At 39.7% G+C, this 25,467-nt stretch overlaps 1 protein-coding gene across 1 annotated transcript; it reads right to left on the bottom strand.

The window, feature by feature from the left end:
• Positions 1–613: 613 nt before the first annotated feature.
• slc2a1b (solute carrier family 2 member 1b) lies at positions 614–24,273 on the bottom strand. Its single transcript, XM_062997425.1, has 10 exons — positions 24,137–24,273; positions 13,488–13,583; positions 7,567–7,727; positions 6,720–6,960; positions 6,445–6,607; positions 6,026–6,213; positions 5,236–5,340; positions 5,029–5,130; positions 4,694–4,897; positions 614–3,494 (listed from the first exon to the last, which is right to left on the bottom strand). Exons 1-10 carry the CDS (start codon positions 24,149–24,151, stop codon positions 3,294–3,296), a joined length of 1,476 nt encoding a protein of 491 aa, XP_062853495.1. The 5' UTR covers positions 24,152–24,273; the 3' UTR covers positions 614–3,293.
• Between the last annotated feature and the right edge of the window lie 1,194 nt (positions 24,274–25,467).

The raw sequence follows: 25,467 nt of genomic DNA, 5'->3' as shown, positions 1-25,467 counted from the left end.
AAACTAATTTATTTACAAACCTCATTTCCAAAAAATTTAGGACATTTTGTGAAAGGAGTAATTAAATCAGCATTTTACAAAATGTCCCAACTATTTTTTTTTAAAGGATTTAATATAAAAAGCAAAATTCTGAAAATTCAGCAACCAGACTTGTCGGTTCAAAACTCAGCTCTGTCATCCATCTGGGCAGCTACTGTATATGCACAAAGATTGGCTTGTTGTTCATACAGGGAGGGAGCCGGATAGGGACCTCATAACTGATGCAATTATGACCTCTGCCCGCTGATTAATGCCGTCGAGGCATAATGCTGATCAGGGTGTGGCTCTCCATACACAAAGCTGATCCGCATATGAACTCGCCTCGTGCAGGTGAAAAGATGCAGTCGGCTACTTCACACGTGTCGGAGGGGGCGTGTGTCAGTTCGCTCTCCTAAATCGGGACGTGGGTCAGCACCAGTAGAGGAAAAGCATAACGCAATTGGGTAGAAATTGTACGCGCTAAAGTTCGGGAGAAAAGGGGAAGAATGTATTAAAAAGAAACTTCAGCAACAATCAATACAAGGAAACAAGGACAGACTTAAAAAAAAAAGGAGACGTTTGTAGTTTTTCACCATTTTATTAAACATATTAAACTCAGAGAACTAAATAAATTAAGCAAGCTAATAAATAAAACACTATTTACGAGTGAAAAATATACAACTTGTTTTTAAAACTACTTTTCTATTAAAAAAGTGAGAATCCATATATCTGAAAAAAATAGATGTAAAATAGATCATATGTAAGCTAATGCCTGTACAGCTATACAACTTAGTTTCTATCTGTACATTTCATATTTACACACAGTAACAAAAGCATGTAACACTTGGAGGCAATGACCAGCTCAGTGCTTATTGGGGTGTAGAACTCATCCACTGATGTTTTAACCTATTCACTTTCACACATCAGTAACATATGTTATTAATTAAACACTCACACTCTGTTCTAATGTGATACAGTGCTTTACATGTGTACAACCACACACACACACACACGGTTCTATGATCACGGTTCTATGATCTATGAAGTCTTTCTGGAATGCTTTTGCTAATAAACTGCACCCTGCAGCACGATTCCATGCGATGATACAAGTGTTTCAGACTGGCCATGTGAAATCTACTCTCTCATCACTGAAGGAGCATTAGAAGGTATGTTTGGTGCAATACAGCTAAATTTCAGTCTTCTCTTATTAAGAACGCTTTTTGCTCTATAACAAACTGATTATGTATTCTGTGATTAAAGGGATTCGGATAACAGCAGGTTTCAGACAGCGGATACTATACAACTCCTGACTGACATAACAGAGAGCTCAGAAGCATTAGCCGTCTCACATAGAGACTCAGGTACTCGGGTCGAGGTCTCACCGAATTACTCTGAATGATGCTTTTTGAATAAGAATCTTAATACAGGTTATGGGTTTGTGATGTCTCTAGGCATAGTATTTCATCTGAGAGTTTGGGGCATCACAGAAATGTATTTCGGTCTCTCTCTGACCCTTGGCAAAGGCTTCAGGCTAAGCTGTTGGCTCTTGGCTAAGCCAGGAATCTTTTACTATCCTGGTCAGGGTCATTGTGTGTTCAGTGCCACACAGGAGCACTAACCTAAGACAGAAGCTAAAGAGTATTAAACTTATTTGGAATATTTTTTAGCAACGTTTACTGGGTTTTAATTAGTGTTTTATACTTACAGTGACAAACAATATATAATCCACATAATGTATTTATTTCTTTTCAGTAACTGCATCATCCTGATCAGGCCTGGTGGCGCCAATCCATTGCATGGCGCCTCACACACACTCAGTTTGGGGGAAAAAGGGAACAGTACATGCTTACTATTTGTTGTTTTTTACAATGTTAGATCTTTTCTTCCAGCTGTTTGCATATATTTAAGAGTCAGCACAGTGAATCATTCTGGTCTGCATTCCTGATTTGGTACAGTTTTTATGCTAGATGCCCTTCCTGTTCAACCTTCTCTATTTTATCAGGGCTTGGGACGAGCACTTTATTTTATCGGGGCTTGGGACCAGCACTGAGAGTGCACTGATAAGTGCACATACCAAAGGCTAAGCTGTTTGGCTGTTGAGCTGTGAATGATTCAGTGCTGGATTTTGGTAATGAAGCTACAGAAATTGAATAGAGTTAATTGGTATTAAACTATACAGTATGCTTTCTTCAGTAATGCTATACAGTATTGCTGATATATTGTGAAACGTCATGCTTACATACATGATTTCCTTCGATTCAGTGCAACTTGTTTCTGGAAACAGCAATTCAAACATCTTTTAAAAATGTTAAATATTTTTATGAATGCAAGTGACATTATGAAAACAAAACATTTAATCACTCATGACCGCTTATTCGATGACGAGGCAAATCACCTGGGACAGCATGCAAAACTTAAAACACAGACCAAACCCCTGGACCCTGGAGCTGTGAGGCACCTGTAGTAGCTGCTGCACTCAAATAGCAGCATATTTAAAAATCAGTATATCTATCCCTGTTAGGCATCTACACCGACAAGATTGGCTCAGGGAGGGGGTGACCGAAGCCTTGCTACAGAGATAATGGGGAATGATTTAGTCTAAACCCATTACGTCACCCTCACTAACTGTTTCAAAATTGAGACACATTTTAAGGACATATCAGTGTCTCCCTTGGCTTGCTGGAGCCAACAGAGGTTTCTGGTCTGTTGGTCCTGAATTCTGTAAAGTTGCTTTGAGACAATGTCTATAGTAAAAAGTGCTACAAGAAATCCTCACAGCACTACAGAGTCCAGTGTTCCATATACTACACTACCATTAACATTAGTTTAGATATACAATGTTGTAGCTGTTCTGGAGTGAAGATGCCCATTCATGGATTAATATAAGCAAATATCACATTGCTTTGGGTAAGAATGTAAAAAATACCGTTACATGGAATTGAATGATTTACCTAAAATATTTCATACTAAAAGGCATTGAGTAAAATATGCTGGTGCACACTAGGAATGACGAGTATAAAAAATAAATAAATTTGTAATATAAACACAGTAACAGTAAAAGTGAAAGTTAAAAAAGTAAAAGTTTCTCTCATGTATATAAAACAGGACTGGAAATTTTTAAAAACCATCGCTCCCACCTTCGAGTGAAAAGGTGAAGCGGAGGACTGAACACTCAACAGTCTGGAACAGTCAGGAGAGGAAGAATCGTGTTTGCTAGCCAGCTTGCTCCTTTCTCAGTAGTGTCATGGAGTGCCAGGGAATGAAGGAGGTGAGGTTCAGAGCTGAGAGTCTGCTCCCAGACTGTTGAGCTCTTCAGGGTTGTGCTTCTCTGCCCCTCCTGCTGCTTGATGGGAGAAACCTGCGGAGATCTCGTCAAACGTCCGGCCCTTCGTTTCTGGAACCCGGAAGTACGTGAAGATGAAGAAGACCAGTAACAGCACGGTGAAGATGACGAAGACGTAAGGGCCGCAGAGTTCCTGTTAAATGGAAAGAAAAAACAGGTACGTTTTAATTCAGAGGATTTAAAATACATGGTAAAAAAACCAAGGAGCTGGTTAGTGGTGAGTAGTTAGTAGTCCTGTCATGTTTAGATTATTGTCTAACCACAGTGATGTATTAAATGGCCATAATGTGCTTAGTTTCCCTCTACCCACCTCTGCACACTCACACTCACTTTCTTTACCGCTTATCCAATTAGGGTCACGGGATGGGTGTGCTGGAGCCTATCCCAGCTTTTCAGTGGGTGCAAGGCACACAGTAACACCCTGGACGGGGCGCCAGTCCATCGCAGGGCAGACACACACACACACACCCATTCACCTATAGGGCAAGTCAGTGTCTCCAATTAACCTGACTGCACGTTTTTGGACTGTGGGAGGAAACCGGAACACCCGGAGGAAACCCATGCAGACACGGGGAGAACATGCAAACTCCACACAGAAAGGACCCAGACCGCCCCGCCTGGGAATTGAACATAGGACCTTCTTGCTGCGAGGCGACAGTGCTACCCACCGATCCGCCCACCTCTGCACACACATACTGTAAATCATGTGAAAGAGACAGTCTGAGCAATGACTATATGACAGGTGGTAGCTTAGTGGTTAACATACTGGACTAATAATCAGAAGGTCCCTGTTTTATGTCCCACTGCTGCCAGGTTGCCACTGTTGGGCGCTTTAGCAAGGCCCTTAACCCTTGTTTGAATTGGAGTGTCAGCCAGATGCAGTAAATGTATTTGTTAAAACAAAGCAAAAGTAATACAATTACTACCAATTAACATTAATTTTAGGATGCTAGGGTGGTGCAGCGTTAATTATGCTTGCCCACTACAACTGGGAACCAGGGTTTGGCTCTCTAGCGGTGCTATCAGTTGGTTGGATATCTACATACAGACATGATTGGCTATGTCTGAGGGTGGTGGTGGCTGAGGCCCGCAATAGATCAGGCCAGAAGACAGATACGCTACATATAATCATACCTAGGTTTGACTGAGTAAGCATATAATGCCCTTGATGGATCGGTGCCTTTGGACAGGGCATCTGTTAGCCTATCATGGGCATTTTAGCATCTTAATGGTCAGACAAACTGTAGGCTAGCAAATGAATTCATAATTTTGTCCACTTGCAAATAAGCCCTTAATCTAGAAGGCTAAAACTGCTTTAAGCTGGTGTCTCACCTCTACATACTGGAAGCACATTCCCACTATGAAGTTAGCAGTCCAGTTAGAGAAGCCGGCCACAGCGATAGCAGCAGGCCGAGGGCCTTGACCGAACAGTTCAGCCACAATGAACCATGGGATGGGACCGGGCCCAATTTCGAAGAATGCCACAAAGGCAAAAATGGCAACAATGCTCATGTATGACATCCACTGGAGCTGCTCCTGTTAGAGAGACAAAAGAGAAAAGCATAAATATATCCTCTATCAAACAGATAAGCAGTTCAGATATGGTAAAAAGTTATGTATTATTAAAAGATATCTGTGCATGTGTGTGTGTGTGTGTGTGTGCATACCAGCAGTGCTAGGGCTATGGTCATCAGGACAGCAGATACAGCCATTCCCAGCAGCCCAATTAAGTGCAGTGACCTGCGTCCAGCTCTCTCCACTAAAAACAACTACACAACAAAGAGAACAGCTGAATACAAACATTCAACACAGCGCTGGTTTACTTTACAGATCATGAAGATGATGGGAAGTGTTTACATAAACACATGACTCACCGACACCACTGTAAACGCTGTGTTGACAACTCCAGCTCCAATGGTGGCATAGACCGGCTGCTCCACACCAGCCTTCTCGAAGATCCTTGTAGAGTAATAAAATACCTGCATACAAAAGCAACGTTGTCAGCCTGTGCCAGAAAACCAAACCTGTGTACTTATTATGATCTATTTATTTTTCTGAAATTATTTATTTGATCAGAGATAACAATGAACATTACACACAAAGACACTAAAATACATGGCCCACTCTCATTCAGTGACTGGAGATTATAGAAAAGAATAGAATAGAATGTCTTTATTTGTCATATATACATATACACGTGTACAGTACCACTAAATTCTATTTCCGCATATCCCAACTTTTGTGGAAGCTGCGGTCAGAGTGCAGGGTCGGCCATTGTATAGTGCCCCTGGAGCCAAGAGGGTAAAGGCCTTGCTCAGGGCCCCAACAGTGGCTTCATGGCAGAGCTGGGATTTCAAACTCTCAACCTTATAATCAATAGGCCAAATCTCTACCCACTAGGCTACAACTGTCCCCTGTCACTATCATAATGCGTCTTTTGGCTTTTGCTTTATTGCTGTACATGCTCGCATATTTTTTAACCAATAATTCATTAGGGTGATTGGTTTAAGCACAAGGCAAGAAGAGCCTGGGTTCTGTGCCACCTAAACGTGCCATAGAATTGAATATTCATGCACAATACTGGCAGCAAGTAATGGTGGCATTTTTCTAAATTGGTGCTCGTGTGTGTATGTGTGTGCGAATGTGTGTGTGTGATCCGCTTACAGCATTGATGCCAGAGAGCTGCTGGGACAGCTGCAGTATGACGGCAATGACCAAAGGCTGGCGGTAGATTGGCGAGCGGAACAGCTCTAGAATGGTTACTTTCTTTTCCCTCATCATCTGCCTGCTCTCTTCCTTCATCTCCTGCATGTCTGCACTCACGTCTGTGGTGCCTCGCAGCTTCTTTAGCACTAAAAGCACAAAGCAAAAAAATGGTGTCAAGTCACTCCTCTATAATGAAATACTGAATTTTATTGTCCTTAAACCAATAAAAAACAAATAACCTTTATAAAAGAAGTCAACAATTTGCTAAGTAAATTATTACCACTACTCATCAGCCAAAAACTGATTTTTGGGAAACAAACTTAAATATTATGGAAAATTTAGATTTCACACTGGATTATGTGTGCGTGCGCGCTGACCTGATTTGGCTTTACTCTCCTCGTTGCAATTGATAAGGAGATAGCGGGGGCTCTCAGGGCAGATGGGTAACAAGAAACACTGCAGCAGGGCGGGGATGAAGTAAAAAGCCAGCAGGAAAGGCCACATCGTGGAGTTACCCATAATCACGTCCAGTCCAAACACCTGTACCCCAAATCGAACACGGTAAAATCAGTGATCACGCAAACATGTCTTGACAAAAGACATCGTTTTTAGTCTACCAGTGTTGTTTAGTCTGGCCAAAGCAGTACTGTACCTGTGCTATGAGGATGCCTATGACAATGGCCAGCTGATGCAGAGTGCCCATGGCTCCTCTAAGTGCTGTGGGTGACACCTCGCCTACATACATGGGCACAAAGCCAGAAGAAAGTCCAGAGTAGAGCCCCACCACAAAACGGCCAATGATCAACATCTCCCATGAGGCTGCCAACTTGGAGAAGCCCATCAGTGCCGCGGAGATGAAGGCTAGCACGTTAACCAGAAGCATCGAGTTTTTTCTGCCGAGAGATACAGAAAGAGAGACTGTGAGGAAGGCATGATTTGTTTTTAGAAAAGCTGATCTATTTACGTAACCAACAAGTGTTTATACAGTAGAAGCCAAATCAGCAGCTGAACAAATGGAGTCTGTTTTTACAGGGTTTCCTAAACAAATGGCCACGGTCCCACAAAACTAATTCCAACGTGCTATCTATCTGCTTTTAAATTTGGCAATGTGCTTATCAGGCCAGATTTAATGTCATGTTTTTCACACTTTGGTTACATTCATGACAGGACTGGTAGTTACTGGTTACACAAGATTCATCAGTTCAAGTTTTTAATGTCAAACACAGTCATGGACACTTGTATGTCTTTGGACTGTGGGAGGAAACCCACACAGACACAGGAGAACATGCAAATTTCACACAGAAAGGACCCAGACCACTCCACCTGGGGATCGAACCCAGGACCTTCTTGCTGTGAGGTGACAGTGCTACCCACTGAGCCACCATGCCCCCCCCCTCCACATATTTTAGTGTATATGTGTTACTGAGAGTTGTTACCTAACAATTTTATTAGCTTATTTATCACAATGAACTTTTGCAGATACCAACATTATAATTTACCTTCCAAAACGATTGACGAAGAGTCCAATAGAGAAGGAGCCAAACATGCCCCCCACAGAGAAGATGGCCACTGTGAGAGACCAAAGCGTTGTGAGGGATGTTTGAGGGATAGACTGATCATAGCGGTCAAACCAGGTCTCATTGTAGAAGTTCTCAATGATCTAAAACACAAGTAAAAATCTCATGAAGCTTTATTAAAACACACTAAATGCACAAAGTAAGACACAGTGAAAGTCTGATTTAAAAATGACAACAATTCAAACAGTGTAGTGGTTCACCTGCTCTAACTCATCAGACTAGAGGTATTTTTATCTGTACTGATATGAAATGCATTTGTTTAGCTGTGATAACACGGCTGAAATGTTAGAAATGTGTTAAACGTGATGGGCACGTTTGTCCAGTAGATGGCGATAAGTGTTTTATTATGGTGTTACTGAAAAGGGCAAGTCTACAGATACAATAACACGGTTTGTGCTGGTAGATCGTGAGACCAAGACAAACCAAGACATACCAAAACCATGACATGTATGACATGTGACACTTCTGTTGTACCCTCACTGTCTCCCTTCAGCCCTACATCCTGGCGTTCTGTGATATCTAAAACTTGGTTAGGTCAAGACACTACAAGAATGTACCTATTACAAGTATTGTGTACTGTGTGACTGGATAAACAAAGCGACAGGGGAGGAAGTGGGAGGAATGCACATTTGCATGTCCAAAAAAGGGAAAACCAAGTAAGGTGTTAGTGGAACAGCTCAGTGTTATGTTGTGTAGGGTTCAGCCAATACAACAGGTCAGGAAGATCATGTTCCAAGGTTTTAAAAGTTAATCAAGCTGTCCTCTAAGATGACCTTTTCCTTTTACTCTACCTCGATCCTGACTCTCGGAGCATGTGATGAACTTTGCCATGTCATCATCAAAATATTTAGCTGGCATTACATTTCATGTCACACGTACACACACACACACACACACACACACACACACACACACACACACACACACACACCAGGACTAAAAATAAAAATACCTTGTGTTTGTTATCTGTTGTATTTGTAAAAAACATTTATGTAAAACAACCGCAATAAATAAGTATTTATTAATGAATGGCTTCTCCTGTCAGCACTCGTCCTCATATTTGATTTGGCACAATGTTTAGTTTTTTTACACCGGATGCTCTTTCTTACTCAACCTTGCTATTTATTTAGGCTTGGAATCAGCACTAGGAGTGCACTGATGTATGTCCCCACAATGACTAAATTCACATAACACCATGCACATGCTGTATTTGTGGGCCCAGCCCGGGATTCAAACCCTCGGAACTCAGCCACACATTCTTACAGTGTAATAAAAGGATTAATAAAGGGTGTGTTCATGCTTCGAGTCCGACAAATCCGGATGGAACCAGACCGACCACAACCCTGATGAAAATAAAATAAAATTATGTGCTATAAGATATACCATTACTATGATATCATTCACAGTAAAAAGCTGTACACATATCTTCAATTAGATCAAAAGCTTTAGTGTGTTAGGATTTGCATTTTAAGCACTATAATAAAAGCAGTGGTAGCTCAGTGGTTAAGGTACTGAACTAGTAATTAAAAGGTCACACAACTCCAACGTTTCCTGTGTTGGGTTCTTGAGCGAGGCCCTTCACCCTTGATTGCTCAGACTGTATTCATCACAATTGTCAGTCGCTTTGGATAAAAGCACCTTCTAAATGCTGCAAATGTAAAGTAAATGTAAAAAGCGACAGCTCTTTTAGTAAATATGTCTCAAATGTTCTGATGAATCGCCCCATTCAGGATACACCATACGAAGAAACATATTAACCAAAATCATTTGCACATAAGGAAGTACTTTCTGAATCTAATCTGTTTAATATAAACAATTAATTATTGTATCTCATCCAAAAAATGCTCGACACATACATGCTTTTCATACATGGACCATTAACAAATGTGAAAGAGAGCTCATCCATGACTGACCCACATCTCAATTTAGAAACACAAAACCTAATAAATTATGAATCAGTAGCTGCAGCATGACTCAGCTTCACCTGACCACAAAACAACAAGCCGGATTTCCACCGTGGAGCTTAGGCCTACTGGACCTGTGTACCTTGTGTACTAAAGTTTTCCCATATACTTCTAAATCCAGCCAGGCTATTTGCCTTCCCTGTTTGAGCTTTACAGACTATGTTGTGTTGGACAAATTATGATTAATGTAAAGCACACGTGTAATGCAGAAGTGGAACCTGGAAAGCATGTTTTTCCCTCACATGTTTAAGCAATCTGAAAGGAAATCCATGCTCATTTGGTGGCAAACTCAAATGATATGACTAATGTACACCTAGTGCACTCTGGTGGCACAGAGGTCTACTATACTAGACAACCACCACTGGGATCTGAGTTCAGCCAGCTGGGCTACACAGACATGACTGGCTATGTTTAAAGGATGGGGGGCTTGGATTGGCACCCAGTACAGGGTATTCCTTCCTGGCACCCAATTATTCAAGTAAAAGAAAAATAAAGAAAAATAAATAGCTAAGTAATTTTAAATTTAATTAGCTATAAAATCTTTCAAGTTTTAAAATCTGAACACATTTTAACACAATTAAAGGAAAGGTTTTGCAGGCAACATTGTTAGTGCTTAAAAGAACAGTAGGATTGGGTTGGGTAAAATAACACTAATGTCTGGTGACTTCTTATAGAAATAAATCTGTAAATTATTCATTATTACAGAATCCAAACCTAAAATACAGGAACCATGTTAGATTAATCTGAACAGTAAAGATACCTAACCAAATTATATTTAACCAGTAGCGGTTTCAACCAATAGTGACATATTACATTATATGTTTTTACAAAGTTTTTGTTTGACGAAATACACACCCATACCTGTTATACAAGCATATGTGGCTTACAGTGGCGATTTCTCTAAGACTGAAATTTAATGGTCAAATATGTACAGTTGTGTTAACATTTCATCGACTACAAATGCGTTAGAACACGTTCATCTTGAAGACGAGTTCGTTCAGAATCAGCTACTTATCTCAAATCGACTCGATTTTGTTAACTTAATTCATACATTCCGGAGCGTCAATGCATTTACCCGCAGATGCTGAGCGTCTCTTTGCTTCTATGGGGCTGCATGGGCGGGACTTCGAAACTCGCCGGTCATTGGATAAATGCCACGATTTTGTCCCGCCCCCGGACGCTGAGCGTCTCTGGGGGTGAATGGGGCTGTGGGCGGGTCTGGACGCTGAGCTTCTGCAAGATGATTGGAGGATCAGTCGAAAGGCTGAATCCCGTTTTGATTGACAGTTGTCGCTGGGAGCTTCTGTACCATCGCGGATTTTGCGAGTGAAGTCGGAAGACAAACTGCAACCCATTTCATGCCATTTTCTTGAAAACTAACAAAGGGGAGAATTTATACATTTATATATAAATAAATTGACAAATTTTATGATGTAAGCCAACAATGAGCTTCCCCTCTTTGAAAGACCAGCAGCCGCCACTGGTGGCTTAAGACTTTCATACTATGAGATTTTTTATTCCTAATATGGCATTGCATGAATGACCTTTATTTTTTGTCCTAGTATATTACCAGATTATCTGATGTGTAGGATGACCCTGGATACCATGGGTGATGTCTTGGTCAGTAAAGAATGCAAACTGGCTATTAAGTATGTAAAAAAGTAGCCACTACGTAGTTTATTTCATCCCCCTTGAAAATGTATCTAATCAGAAAGCCATTATGTACTATGAAATCTTGCATCAGACCTAACCAGGCTAGCTCTTATCATCTCTACCCTTTATGACAAGGTTACTATGACTGTTTCGCTCTGAAACCAAAATTTTAGGTAAGGCAATAACTACACCTGATAATGTACAGTTTAAGCTAAATGGAGAAGCTATTTTATTATTGTATTTTTTTAAAGAATGGAGTAATGTAGTATTCATGTAATCTCTGACCATTTCTGCACACTCGTTTTACTGGGGTTTTTTTTCCTTTTACCTTCAAGCCCAGAACATGTTTCCAAGTGTGTGAGTGTGGGTGCCGTACACTAAATCCAATAAACTGCTGCCAGCGAGGCCTCACACATCAATGAGTCTCTTGTGCACTTGGAGGCTTTCCCTCCTGCTTTTTTCATCTTGCCTGACTACTATCGTCTACACTTTACTGATCTTCCGTTTTCCCGAAATGAAATTGAAAACAAGCTGGACGAATTGTCTACATGTATTCTGAAAGGCAGAACACAGGCTTTTCGAATACACAGAGACAGCATTACACATTGAAAAAAGGTTTCATTCATGCTGTCATATCAAACATGCATTTATATTTAGCCCTGCTGTGTCAGGTCAGTAACTGTGACAAAACTAAGACGACAAATATGATAACAAATGCTAAACAAATACAGAACAATAGCCAATTAGCCAAGCTTCAGTAAATCAAAACACTTTCACACGTTATTCCATATTCCTAACTTCCATATTCCATTCCACTTCCTAACAGCTGGAACTCATTTCACTTTTCCAAGAAATCCTTTAGATCCAACTAGTTCCATCTGGTTTATAGACATGATTTAGGTCTCTAGCAGAGGTACAAACACGTATTTCCTCAAGAATACATTACTATTATTTGACTGCTTCCACTACAGAACCTCCAATGTCCCATTTTGATTATTTATTGTTTAATATAAAAATTATAAAAACAATAAAAAATACAAACGGAAAATCTAGAACCACATTCTCTAAAACTAACAACTCAAAATCAGGACATTCTGGGTTGTGGCACTCGAGTGGCACAGCGGTAATTACGTTAGCTCACTACCACTGGGATCCAGGGTTTGGTCGGGTGTCTTCATACAGACACGGTTGATATTGCAACCCAGACAAGAAAGAAGCTGTGGTAAAACATGAAAATGAAATGATAAATATGTTGTTGCGTAAATGTTCCACAGAACTAACCTGGCCGGAAGAGGGTGAATGTTTTATTTCATTTTCATTTCGTTTTCAGCTTTTATAACCAATTAAGAGCGATAACAGGCTTTGAATTGACCTTAGTAATGCAATGCAATATCATTGGAGTAGTGGACAGTTCTCAGCAGAGCCATGACACTGTCACGGTAATGTCATGTTATTGTGAGTTGTGCTGGTACATCAGTGTTGCTGGTTTAAACCATTAAGTGTGTACTTAATTAGATATACAGTTAAGGGCGTAACCATAGAGATTTTATCACATATACATTCATAACTGCTCATATACAGCTGTTGCTGAATAAATAAAGTTGGTTAATAATTTTTAGTCCAGCATTAAGAATTACACTTGTATGTGTGATTCATTTGAGAAATCTGAGAAGGCTAGATATATCATGCTGAAAGTAATAAGGAAGTCGAGCCGTGTAGACATGGTGCAAGTCGGCTAAGAGGATAAGGGCGCCCTTGTAAAAAGCTAACTATTCCTTCCTGGAAATGATACACCCCTGTGTACTCTTAAGATATTTCCTACTAAACATTAGCCCATTGTTTGCAATTGCAAAATCAGAGAGCAGTAAAAGTTCGTGTTGAACAAATATTTCGATTTTACATTTTTACAGAGCTGAACGGCTTTGGGTTTACATGCAGTCTTGGCTAGTTTTGACTGGATGCCCCAATGCACGTGACCCCTGTGACATTTTGCCAACATGATGCTGGATATACAGTATACCTTGTATAATATGAAATGTTTTTAAGGGGAGAGTGTTGGCAGGACAGTTAAATGTAGCTATTGCTCTTTTTTTAGGAATGTGTGTGTGTGTGTGTGGGGGGGGGGGGGGGGGGGGTCTTGTCAGAGATCTGGGGGTAAGTGAGTGTGATCTGTGTAAGTCTGGTAGGTCTGTGTGTGTTTGGTGCGAGTGTGTGCTCAAAGCTCACCTTCTGGGGTGCGTTGATGACGCCTATGTTATAACCAAACTGAAGAGAACCAATTACTGCAGTTCCCACAGCTAACAACAGGTGGAAGGTCACTTTCTGCAAAGGACAGTAAAAAAGACAATGTAGTACATATTAAAATCAATCACAAAAATTACATAAATTTTAGTATACATCCACAGCACCCAAACAGATAAAACTGAAGATGTAACGTTTCCTTTTAAATACCTAGAAGCATCTCCTAATGTTGCAATGTTTAAGCCTTCTCGGTCACATCCTCATTCCAGAGAAAAAACAAACACCATATCAGGTCATCATGGTCTGCTCATGAATAGCTAGTACTTATATAAGACAAACACAACGTCTCACAGATGTCAGTCTTATATTGGTCAAGTCTTTAAAGTAAAAGGGGTCTTGAAACTTTTTTAATACATTCGACATTAGTCAAGGGCATCACACTGACGCAGTGGGACTGTCACCTCACAGTGTGTGTGTGTGTGTGTCTGCACTGTGATGGACTGTTGACCTTTCCAGGGTGTTTCCTGCCTTTAGCCCAATGAATCAGACCCAATGCAACCCTGAGAAAGATAAAGCTGTGGTAAACCAAACAATAAATACTAAATGTATGAGTATAAATGTAGTCAGTGGCATTGGACGTCACAACAGTGTTTGATTAGGTAACAGTGTTTTCTTATCCTGCTTAATATGAATACTAAAACAGGTTAGGTTTAATCCTACTCTCACTTCTACACTAACCAACGGCAACTGCGCAGCACATGTGCGTTTAACAGCTAATCTGAGGCAGGTAACGTAAATTCATGTTTCATCTTTCAGTTATGCATTGCTATTGTGTTTCTGAAGCCCAAGGCTAAATTTCATGATGCCTGAAGACTGTACCACCTTAAGCTTTATCTGTCAATCTTTTTCTAAAAGAAAAGGACAGATAATGATCCTTCCTGGTGACGTGTCTTGTTTCAGCTTTTGTGTACGATACCTCTAAATAGTTACCCATGAACTGCACTAGGTCCCTTCCAAGTAAAGAGCCATGTCAGTCATGACTCTGGTTTGCATTCACACCCCCTTTCTGGTGGATAATTAGTAAAATTTACTATAACAGCACTTTTGTACATAATAGATAATGCACTTTAAATTCTTTAACTGAGGTTAAATATCTTTAGTTCATGTTGCTCGAAATGACACTCAGCTAGCTTGAAGGGACTGTTTCTGCGCTGCAGTCATGATCTAGGATCCCATTATTTTGTCTGCAGCCCTTATGTTGTTGGACAGTAATCCCATAGGAGGGCTGGGCATGCTTTTTTTTCCACGTGCCGAGAAACTAACTAACCAGAACAAATGTTAGGTCACTAAAACCATTATGTAACTTCCTCGAAACTGTTGTCCCATTGAGTACTTAAACTCCATACTCAGAAGCTGAGTTTTCCTGAGTTTTCATTCCATAAAAACCTCTGCTTTATCCTGGTCAGGCCTGCGGTTGGTCTGGTTTCCGAGAAGCACTGGACGCACAGCAGGAATACACCCCAGACACAGTGCCAATAGCCAATCATGTCTGTGCAGGAGTCCCTCCGGCTGATAGCACCAGCTGAAATTTAAACCAAGACCTCAGCATAGGTGGGCTATCGTATAGACTGCTCTGCCACCCAAGTTTATAGCTTATAACTAGAGATGGGACGATCGATCGGCTACGAATCGGTATCGGCCGATTTTTAATCAAAATATGCTATCGGCGATATTTCCTAAAAGTAGCCGATCCGATCGTGTGATATATAAAGACCATGTTAAGTTAACAGCTCAGTGGATTAATCCAGACTTTGAGCTACGAAGCACCAACCATCACATCACCATTCATCAACCATCGTACAGAAACCATCATGAAAGCTCTTACGATGTAATTTTGCTGATTGTAATATTTACTTTAAAAAGATAATTCCACCCGGTCACATCTGAGTCGATTCTATCAGCACGTTATATAAACTCCTGGTTCACTTTGGTAAATCGTAAGTGGTTCTTACTTGTGATGTAGATGAGAACAGAAGACGTTACAGAGCTAATCAGAGGCAAAAGTTTATTCATTACCAAATTCGTTAGTTCAGGATCATCTGCTGAACTTTTAGAAAACTTTTAGCTGCTTAGACGGAACGAGTCTGACTCGGTTACAGATCTGTGGTAATAGCAGTTTAATTAAGCTTTTTAATTAAGCTTTTTAATGTAAGAGAGTCACACAAAATGTTCTGTAGTAGCTGGTGTTTATTTAAAACCACGACATTTAATTAATTACAGTAAACACGGAGAGATAACTGAGAAGAGAAACTTACGCTTCACATAAAAACAAATCAACTCATGAATCAATGAATCACTTATAGCGATACTGTGAACAAAGCGTATCTTCTAAAGGCACAAACACACACACTCACACGCGCGCTGCTCCGGTTTATCTTTACTGTGAGGCTCTTTTTAAGTTTATTTACTGCTAATCCACCCCCCCCGATCGGAATCGGCTATCGGCCGATGTCCCTGAAAGGAGATCAGAGATCGGAATCGGTGCCAAAAACCCCGATCGGTCCATCTCTACTTATAACTAATATAATGGTGCCAAATCCATATATCTCTGGAAATAGGTGTGGTCAGCATATCTTACATTGGTTTTACAATGTTTGCATATGCATTAATGTTTCACAATCATTGCAACCATTAACCTGAAATTCATTCATCTAGATACATATAGGTAAACATAATTCACACAGCACAGCAAACATTACAAAGCATTTCAATTGTGTTTTAGCAAATCAGATAACAATGTAAACTGAAACATTGAACAAAACACATTTAACTTCACTCTACAGCTAAGAAGCGGTCCTGAAAATGCAAAATGCAGCCTAAGTGGCAAAAGAAAAGGATATGGCCAGCAGCCAACAAGATGGTGTGTTTAAAAAGCAGCTGGAGGTCAGTGAGTCTAAGACAAAGTTGTTTAACCAGCTCCACTAGAGAATGCGACAATGCATGCGCAAACACAACATACACAAAGCCATAATCAGGTCATGTGGAAACTCTTTGTAGTATTTTTGGCAGCTCTTGCTAAATACAACATGACACTAACACAGCTTGAAACATAAGCGTTATACTGAAATATACTGTGTGGTATTTAAATCATAAACAAACGTACTATCAGGAGGAGATGGGTCAGCTTTAAAGTGCTACAAGAATGTCTGACCATTTAAGGAAAATTCAGCCTTTTAGAACTCTAAAGATTCAATTTTATTTTCTAAGATGTGTATGTTTATCTATTAAACTTTTTTTTGTAATCACACTCACACCTAAATCTTATTAGGTGACACACACACCTCCTAAAACACAGTAATTGGAAAGACATAGGCAAACATTTAACACCAAACATCAAGCTTATGATAAATCTCTATAGCCCAGTCGTTCTTTAAGTGGGGGGGGTGCCCCCTGGAGCTATTGCGTGTGTGTGTGAGGAAGGCGGAAAGTGTGCAGCTAGACAAATAAATGAGGCATGTTTAAGCACTGCGAGCAATACATGCTGTTACACAGTAAAAATGTAAGATACATACAGGTTACTTGTAACAATTTACATTTTCAGCATTTAGCAGACGCTTTTATCCAAAGCGACTTACACAGTGAGCGGAACACGATGAGCAATTGAGGGTTAAGGGCCTTGCTCAGGGACCCAACAGTGGCAACTTGGTGGTGGCGGGGCTTGAACCGGCAACCTTCTGTTTACTAGTCCAGTACCTTAACCACTGAGCTATCACTGGCCCTACAATTCCACTGTAAAGGTGATTTGTCATTTTATTTGTTCAGTTCAATTTGAAGTTTGGAAGCAAAAACGTGTACGTGTGCGTCATAATGGGTGGAATTTAAAAATGGGGAGGGGGGGGTCATCTTCAAAAGGGAGGCATTTAAGTAAAAAAAAAAATTAAAGAACCACTGCTATATCCTTCACTGCCATGCACTGCCTGATATTTTGATTTATAGGCCTGTGAGAGTAATTCCATTATCACCTATTATAACAATTACACTACATGATCAATATATGTGGACACCTGACCTTAAGGCTTGCTGGACATCCTGTTTTTTAATGGATGGACATTAACATAAAGAAAAGACTGCATATCAGCTATATCAGCATCCACTTTTCTAAAACGACTTACCAGGAGTGTCTGTGTGAATGTGTGCTTATTTTATCAGGTCAGGCAGTGATGCTGGACTAGAAGACCTTGCTTGCAATCAAGTTTCCAATAATTACTGAAAATGATTGTCAGGGTTGAGGGTTGGGGCTCTGTGTCAGCCACTGGTGTTCCTCACACCAAACTTGTCAAACCCTGGCTTTATTGACTCATGCTGCTATGTAATTCATGCTAATACAGCCTCACCCAAACACAATGCCAAAGCCCTATACTAAATCGATGCCATATTCAAGGTATTTCTGCCTTGCCCCAATGTTTTCCGGTGAAACTGGACCCTGAGTCGACAATGAGCGTCAGCCTATAATATTGTAATATTTTATGTATATATAATCCTTGCGAAAATATGGGCCAAACCCAAAATTGCGCTTACCCTAAAAAAAAAAGCCAGAATATATTTTTTATATTACATCCTGACACAACTTTTTCCACCCACAGCAAAATAGATTTGTTCTTAATCACTTTTACAGCTAATCTGTTATTTAGTGGATATATTTTATCAATTCAATTTTTAGCTTTTTGAAAAATTTTTATGAAAGTGTTCATAGCTGTAAGCTCCAGCTTCTACCTGTTTCAACAGGTCTACAGGCAGGTGTAAACTTCAGTGAGCTACACATTACTTACACTTACTTACAACCACACCCATTTTGAGAACATATTTTTGCATTGCTAAACCACTCCATGTGGGGAGTTGTTTTGTTTTGTTTTCCTTTCACTGTCGCATTATGCTGACGTGGTGATATTACTGTGAAGACATTTTAAATGACATAAATACATACATATGATTTTTTTTATATAGTCTGCTTCCTTAACCAGCAAAAACTAAGACATAGTGTATATAGTGCTAAATGTCTGAGCAGTAAACACAGTTGTGTAACTTTAGAACTAAAGCATGTATGTTTAACATCATAATCAGATACTGTGATGACTTCTTTCAAGACCGGTTTCAGTAGAAAAAAGAAGCAAATAACTTCATATTACTGGACATGTCTGGGATGTTGAAACAAGACTGGCATGCAAATACAGGCCCACATTTGATAGAAGAGAATCTGTGTGTTTTTTAGTGTTTTGGCTGAGTCATAGTGAAAAAGCACTTTTTTTACACAGTTTGGTTGCAAACTGTAAACAACCTTTCTGAATAAGAAATGTAGTGGAAGTGATTAATAAAGACTTACAGCAAGATGTTTAAATATCCTTTTGCTAAAAGTACGGGAGAAAAGTATCTATTAATCAATCAATCAATCAGTCTGTCTGTCTGTCTGTCTGTCTGTCTGTCTGTCTGTCTGTCTGTCTGTCTGTCTGTCTGTCTGTCTGTCTGTCTGTCTGTCTGTCTGTCTGTCTGTCTGTCTGTCTGTCTGTCTGTCTGTCTGTCTGTCTATCTATCTATCCTTGTCTGTCTGTCTATCTATCAGCCCATCAGTCTATATATGTGTCTATCTATCTATCTATCTATCTATCTATCTATCTATCTATCTATCTATCTATCTATCTAAACTGTTGCTGCAAAAATAGAAGAATATAATTGTCTTAAAAAAATCGATTTATTACACCTGTTAGAAGTTGCTGTGGCTAAAACACAAATTCAATAAGAAGGGGTGTCACAATACATTTTGCCATATAGTGTGTGTGTGTGTGTGTGTGTGTGTGTGTGTGTGTGTGTGTAAGAGAGAGAGAGAGAGAGAGAGAGAGAGACAGAGAGAGAGAGAGAGTATCAGAATTTGCTATCATTGAGGAAGTAGATAAACTAAACACACTCACATTTATGCTTCTATCCTCATAACACACTAATAAAGCACAGAAGTGCCACATTAGCAGCAATAAAATGCTTCAGATTCAACAGGCTGTGCTCATTGCTAAGTAAACATGGGGTATGTTACGATGAGACCATGTATTTCCTATTATGTCCTTGCTCCAGTTTTAGTTTACTCAGACTGTGTCATGTGATGTAGCCAGCTTGACAACTGCGTACAAAAAGGCCACAATAAGGAACAAGCAATAATCACACCAGAACAGTGATGGAGGAACACTAAGCTGTTATTAATACAACAAAAGGGTTGAACAAAAGAGTGCAATATACACTCATGGGCAAAGAATTGGTTAAAAACTGCACTAATCTGATTTTAAAAAAGCAAATCTGAATATATTTTTTGAAAGAGATTAAACACCCAGACATGTAGCACTTTGGGTACTATATTCAAACTTTTTTTTCCATAAATGTAGCTTTGTGTAGAATGAGTCTATTTGGGTGAATTCCATTGTTTTCGTACTTCGTACTTTCGTACTTTCAGCTAATTTTTGTCAGGACCATTAAAAGAAGTTTTGGCCTTGTCCCATTTTTTTTTGCTAAGGAGTGTACATTCAGTTAAATAAACCAATATAAGAAAAGTCAATTCATTTACCATTATTTACCATTAATATAGATTATTAACATAAGTTTGTATTTAATTTCAAATTTATTTACATCAACCTCTTTATCCTGGTCAGGGTTGCGGCAGGTCAGGTTCCACCGGTAAACACTGTGCGTAAGGCAGGAATACCCAAGACAGGGCATTAATTCATCACAGGGTTTTGGCCACCCCCCAACCCTTCCCCTCCCCAGACATATTTAATCATGTCTGAGCAGTAGGCTAGTTTAATAGACCGCTGCGCCACCCGAGCCTAGGTTTGTATTTTTAAAACAAAATATACTGATGCGTCCCAAATGATGGCATTCTTAAATAAGTGTTGACCCAATCACCGGCTATTAAATAATAGTTTAATTAATAGTGCAAAAATTTTAAAGAATATTTTATTTCATTTCCAACAATTATTGGTTGACATTTAAATACAGACCAGAATGCTAGCATCAGAATGATGTACACTTAACACATCAGCATGGGTAAAGTAAACTCCTTTGCTGTATTTACACTCACCCAGCAACTCTGATTCTTATTCATAAACACACAGACATGTCAGTTACTTAAAAGTGTTCTGACAGTAAACAGATTGTTGGGTGTAAGTCCTACACATATGGAAACGTTAGAATTTCTCAGCAATCAGGAATTTAGAGCCACTTAGGTCAAAAGTAGTAAATGTCACTAATTTAGTATAAAACATGGTTTATTTATTTAGTAACAGATTGCTTATTGCAGATTAATTAAAAGAATTTTACCTAATAGGTATATAGTAATTATGCAATAATAATTAGGGTTACAAATCAAGCCGTCATGCTTACTTAATAATTCTTTATAATACAAACATATTAGCATAAGACTATATTTTACGTAGAAACAGCAGAGAAAGATCCACTAGTGGCACTGGCATGCCTGGCACACAGGACATAAAAAGGTTGGGTATCATATGCTCTGCCTGACTCTGCTCTCTCTCCCTCTCTGCCTGGCTCAGTGTCAGCGTGACACCACATTCGGCACGTCCACAATCGCCAATCCTACAGCGCTTTATAGTGCAGTGCTAAATCACCTCAGAGCAGATTGTTATAGACAAGAATGATTTATTTTTAAATACTGTCCTAATTAATAAAGTACACAAATCAATAACTTATTTTCCAACCTGCCATACATTCCTACAGGAGTGACAGCCCTGAACATTACTGTATGAGCATGATTAGACAAGCACTTCTTAAGAAAATTCATTACAGTGATCCCTCCTAAAGGTATGAAAACTCTTAACCTTAGCCTAATCCTGTTACCTGTATTAGTAATTAGACTAAACTAACAATGACATTCATACTCAAACCAAGGAAATAGACGAGATGCAGGAAGCAGAAACAATGACATAAGAGAAGAAAGCTAAAATTACAATAAATTATAACTGAAGCTTTTAAAAAGACTGTTAATTCCATGTCTACATCTCAAAAAACAGGTCCACTGCTGTCAACCTGACCCCAATTACTTGTTGTTGTTTTTTTATCTGGCACTTAAACAAGAACCTCAACTGTACTTCGGTTCAAATTCGGCAGTGAGGACCAATATATTCAACAAGGAGTTATAAGATGTTTTCAGTGAGTTCTGTGTGTTTTGTTAAAAGTCATGTAGGTGTGTTGGATTTAAAAGCCTAAAGAATTACCCATTCATTTCAATTTGTATGTGTTTAGTTTAACATCAATCAATCATCCCTAGTGTTTGAAATAATCTCAATTAGGAGCTGGCGGCCTGGCGCAACACAAAAGTGTTCCGACAAAAAACCCTTCCCCCAGCTTCTCCCTCACTGGGCTCTCAAGGGATCAGCACCCAGCTCAGTAAGAACAGCCCGTATTAGAATTAAGCACGTGTGCATGTTTAAGGGTTATTACACTGCATGTATGTATGAGCTGTATGTAACAGGCCCACAGAGAAGCTAAGCACTGTCCTATCTTGATAGCAAATGACGATCTTGGTGACCCCAGTGACTGAGACGTGTTCCCCGTCTGAAAAGTCCAGCTGTTTCCCCTAAAGACACAGATATTTTCCTACATGTCCACCAACAAGCACATCAAGGCATGTGTCTATAGAGATGCACTATTTATAACTAGAAAAAGCATGACATAGATGCTATAAACATTTTTATTTAACAGAACACTTTAAATGAAGTATTTTCTTTTAACTAAATGAAATAAATGTAGCAATTTATACTTCCCAACAGTGATGTCAGGAGGATGTCCCTGTGGTGAGGGCAGCCATTGCAGACACTCTGCTGGTCAGGTACTAGTTTAGGGTATTCAGTGTCTTAGCCTATAGTAATTCTGTTCTTTTACCTTTATTTTTTATTTTAAACACTCATCAGAGTAGTAATCATTACATTACAGTAAATAAATGTTAACTACCAACAGATGTCAGGTACCAATATTGTCGGGTTACTGACACTGTGGTTAAGACAGCCATATCGAACACTCTGTGAGTCACGTATCAGCATCTCGTTTATGGTAATCACGTATTCAGTCTATTCTATTCTTTTCCTTTCAGGAAAAATCTAATTTAATCACCAGGGTAACCTTTAGACTATTGGGAAACGCAATTTATTGTATTTTGCACTTTTGGTCACCAATCTTTTTAACATGAAAGATAAAGTGTAATAAGTAAGAATGGTATTTAGATGGGGTATTAACATAAATGTATTTATTATTATCTCATATCTTTTTTTTTTGTATCAGACTGTGTTGTAATAATATACTAATACAATTCTTAAGTAAGTTATTACGGTACATTTACAGGTACAGTCAGAAAAATTTCTCTCATTTCTACTAGCCTGTACGAATATTTTGGATACTACAGAAAAGGTTGTGTAATAAACATTAGACTAAATACAATAATGATGGTGCATGCTAGTAACAGAGCCCTATTTATTTCCAGTCACTGTCCGTGAGCACTTGTGCATGTTCTCCATGCCTGAGCTGGTTTTCACCAACTATTCTGCTTTCCACCCAACTCTCAAAAACATGCAGGAGGTATCTGCGACTATAAATATTTTCTAGGTGTAGAAATAAACGTGTAAGCTGTCCTGTGATGGATTGGCCCTTGTTCAGGAGGAATTCCAAGCATCCAGTGTTTTTGTTTGCAACCAGACCAACTGCGACCATCATGGGATAATTGTATCTTACATTTACATTTCATAAGGTGTTGAAAAAGATTTGTTTTGTTGTGTATTGTATTTACTTCAACTCTTACTTCATTTGAATACATTGATTAACCTAAAAACAATCAATACTCATCAAATTGAGTGCGTGAGCAGATATCCTGTTGTAACTCATTTATTCCTTGGTATGTATTACACTGTAATAACACCAGAGCGTGATGTATTTGACCTGTCACTAGCAACATCATTAATACCATCACAATGAAAGACTTAACTAACTGTTACAACAATAAACTGGTTTTACTGAATAACACTGTAGTCATGACAACTACACCGGATCTGAGTTGTGACGTCAGTAGCCGGTGCACGTATTACACGTCCTTCTGCGGGTTGAAGAGTGTGGTTCTGTGGTCAGGACTACATACATACAACCATTCTAACACACTACCACTACAGTCTGGCTGAGTAACTATGGTAACCTGAACTGACGTTCGGTTTCGGTTGTTTATGGTGCTGTGGTAAACGGTTTGCAGCTCAGTACGTCAGAAACTTGACGGCTACATTTGTTAGATATAATGTAATAACTTTATACTTACTTTATAACAATTTTATTAACATTAAATTGTTGTCACGTTTTGAATGATACTACACACGCGCACGTCAATTAGATATCCCAGGCTAATGTTGGTTATGTTAGCATAGCTACAGTGGGTAGCTTTATTTAGCACCTAAATGACAGTTTTCCCCCCAAAATTCAACTTTAACAAAACAGCACAGTTCAGACCCAGCACAAAGACATTTATATACATGTAAGAGATATTACCATTTAGTTATTATAAATTCATAGCTTATAAACAACTCAGACTTTAGTTAGCTTACCTTGTCTCTTTCCATCGTGTTAGAAACGCAGGTTCGTCAGTGTGCGTAAAATAAGCTTCTCAGGATGTAACGTAAAATAAGCTTAAAAAGAAATATTAATAAATAAATAAATGAAACGTAAAACGTGTCGGTTGCTCTTCCTCGATACTAAAAAGCTAAAATCACTGACTAAAACACTCAGACACTAAGCGTCTTTAATACTGGTCTCAGTTAAAATCAGGTTTTAAAAGTAGGCAGGTTCTAAAGAATTTGCTCACGGGCTGTCCTGCCGGCAGCATTTATTCATTCTCAAGCTGACGCAAGACATAAGCCCCTCCTCCCGTGTGTGTACGTGTACGTGTGTGTGTGTGTGTGTGTGTGCGTGCACAGCCGAGACGACTGCTTATTGGTTCTACAGACAGTGACGTTGTACAGTGGAGCCTTTTCTCTGCGTGTCCATTTGTTTATTTAAAGGTGTGTACCACAACATTTTGGCCCTACCTGCGGACACGACTAGGGGTGTGTGGGGCAAGATGAGCCAGTGCGTATCTTTACAGTCATGCACTTTTATTGTCATGTGATCATAGGTTTTGGAAGCACCCATCACTTCTGTCAGACTGTGAAAAGTAGAACCTCATGGGAGCAAGGACGGATTAAGGATAGTCTGGGCCCCTGGGCAAATTTGTGTCTCTGCGCTTAAGAGAAATTGAACATAATAATTTTGAAACAATACAAATTCAGAAACATTAAGTAAGGGCCTGAATCGCATATTTGCAACAAAACGTCTGTTATGAAATATGGTAGCTTGCCTGGCAATTTGTAGGTCCCTAGAAGGTCAAGGAGCCATGGTAAATGACTTCTATGGAAGTCAAGGGCCCCATAGCAGGGGTCCTCGTGATCAAGGGCCCTCTAATGGTATGCCCTGCTCTTCTCTAGGGCCCCCTGGTAGGGGCTCTCATAACCAGGGCCCTCTAAAAATATGCCCCCCTCTTTCCTAGGACCCCTAATAGCCAGAAGTCGAAGTCAGAGCAGTGCCACAACGCCTCATCCATTTTCATAAGGGGCCCAAAAGCATGGCTAGGGCCCCCAAAAGCATGGCTAGGGCCCAAAAGCATGGCTAGGGGCCCCAAAAGCATGGCTAGGGCCCCCAAGAGGCCCTGGGGTCAAAGTCCCTAATAGTCAGAGGATCCTTAAAATGGAGGGCCCTCGGAAATAAAAATATATTGTATCATAAATGTTGATAGGCATCGCAAAATGTTTTATGGCCAGGGCCCCCCCGGGGCCCCCTGACCTCAAGGGCCCCTGGGCGCTGGCCCCACTGGCCCGGTCAGTAATCCAGCCATGCATGGGAG

This window comes from Trichomycterus rosablanca, chromosome 6, assembly GCF_030014385.1.
Source record: "Trichomycterus rosablanca isolate fTriRos1 chromosome 6, fTriRos1.hap1, whole genome shotgun sequence".
NCBI classification, from domain to species: Eukaryota; Metazoa; Chordata; class Actinopteri; order Siluriformes; family Trichomycteridae; genus Trichomycterus; species Trichomycterus rosablanca.
This window is presented reverse-complemented; position numbering and strand designations above follow the sequence as displayed.

Coding starts and splice junctions, on each gene's coding strand:
- slc2a1b (XM_062997425.1), bottom strand. Junction 6,961..7,566: donor TTCGTCAATCGTTTTGGAAG/GTAAATTATAAT, acceptor ATCTCTCGGCAG/AAAAAACTCGATGCTTCTGG. Junction 3,495..4,693: donor TGTGCTTCCAGTATGTAGAG/GTGAGACACCAG, acceptor TCCATTTAACAG/GAACTCTGCGGCCCTTACGT.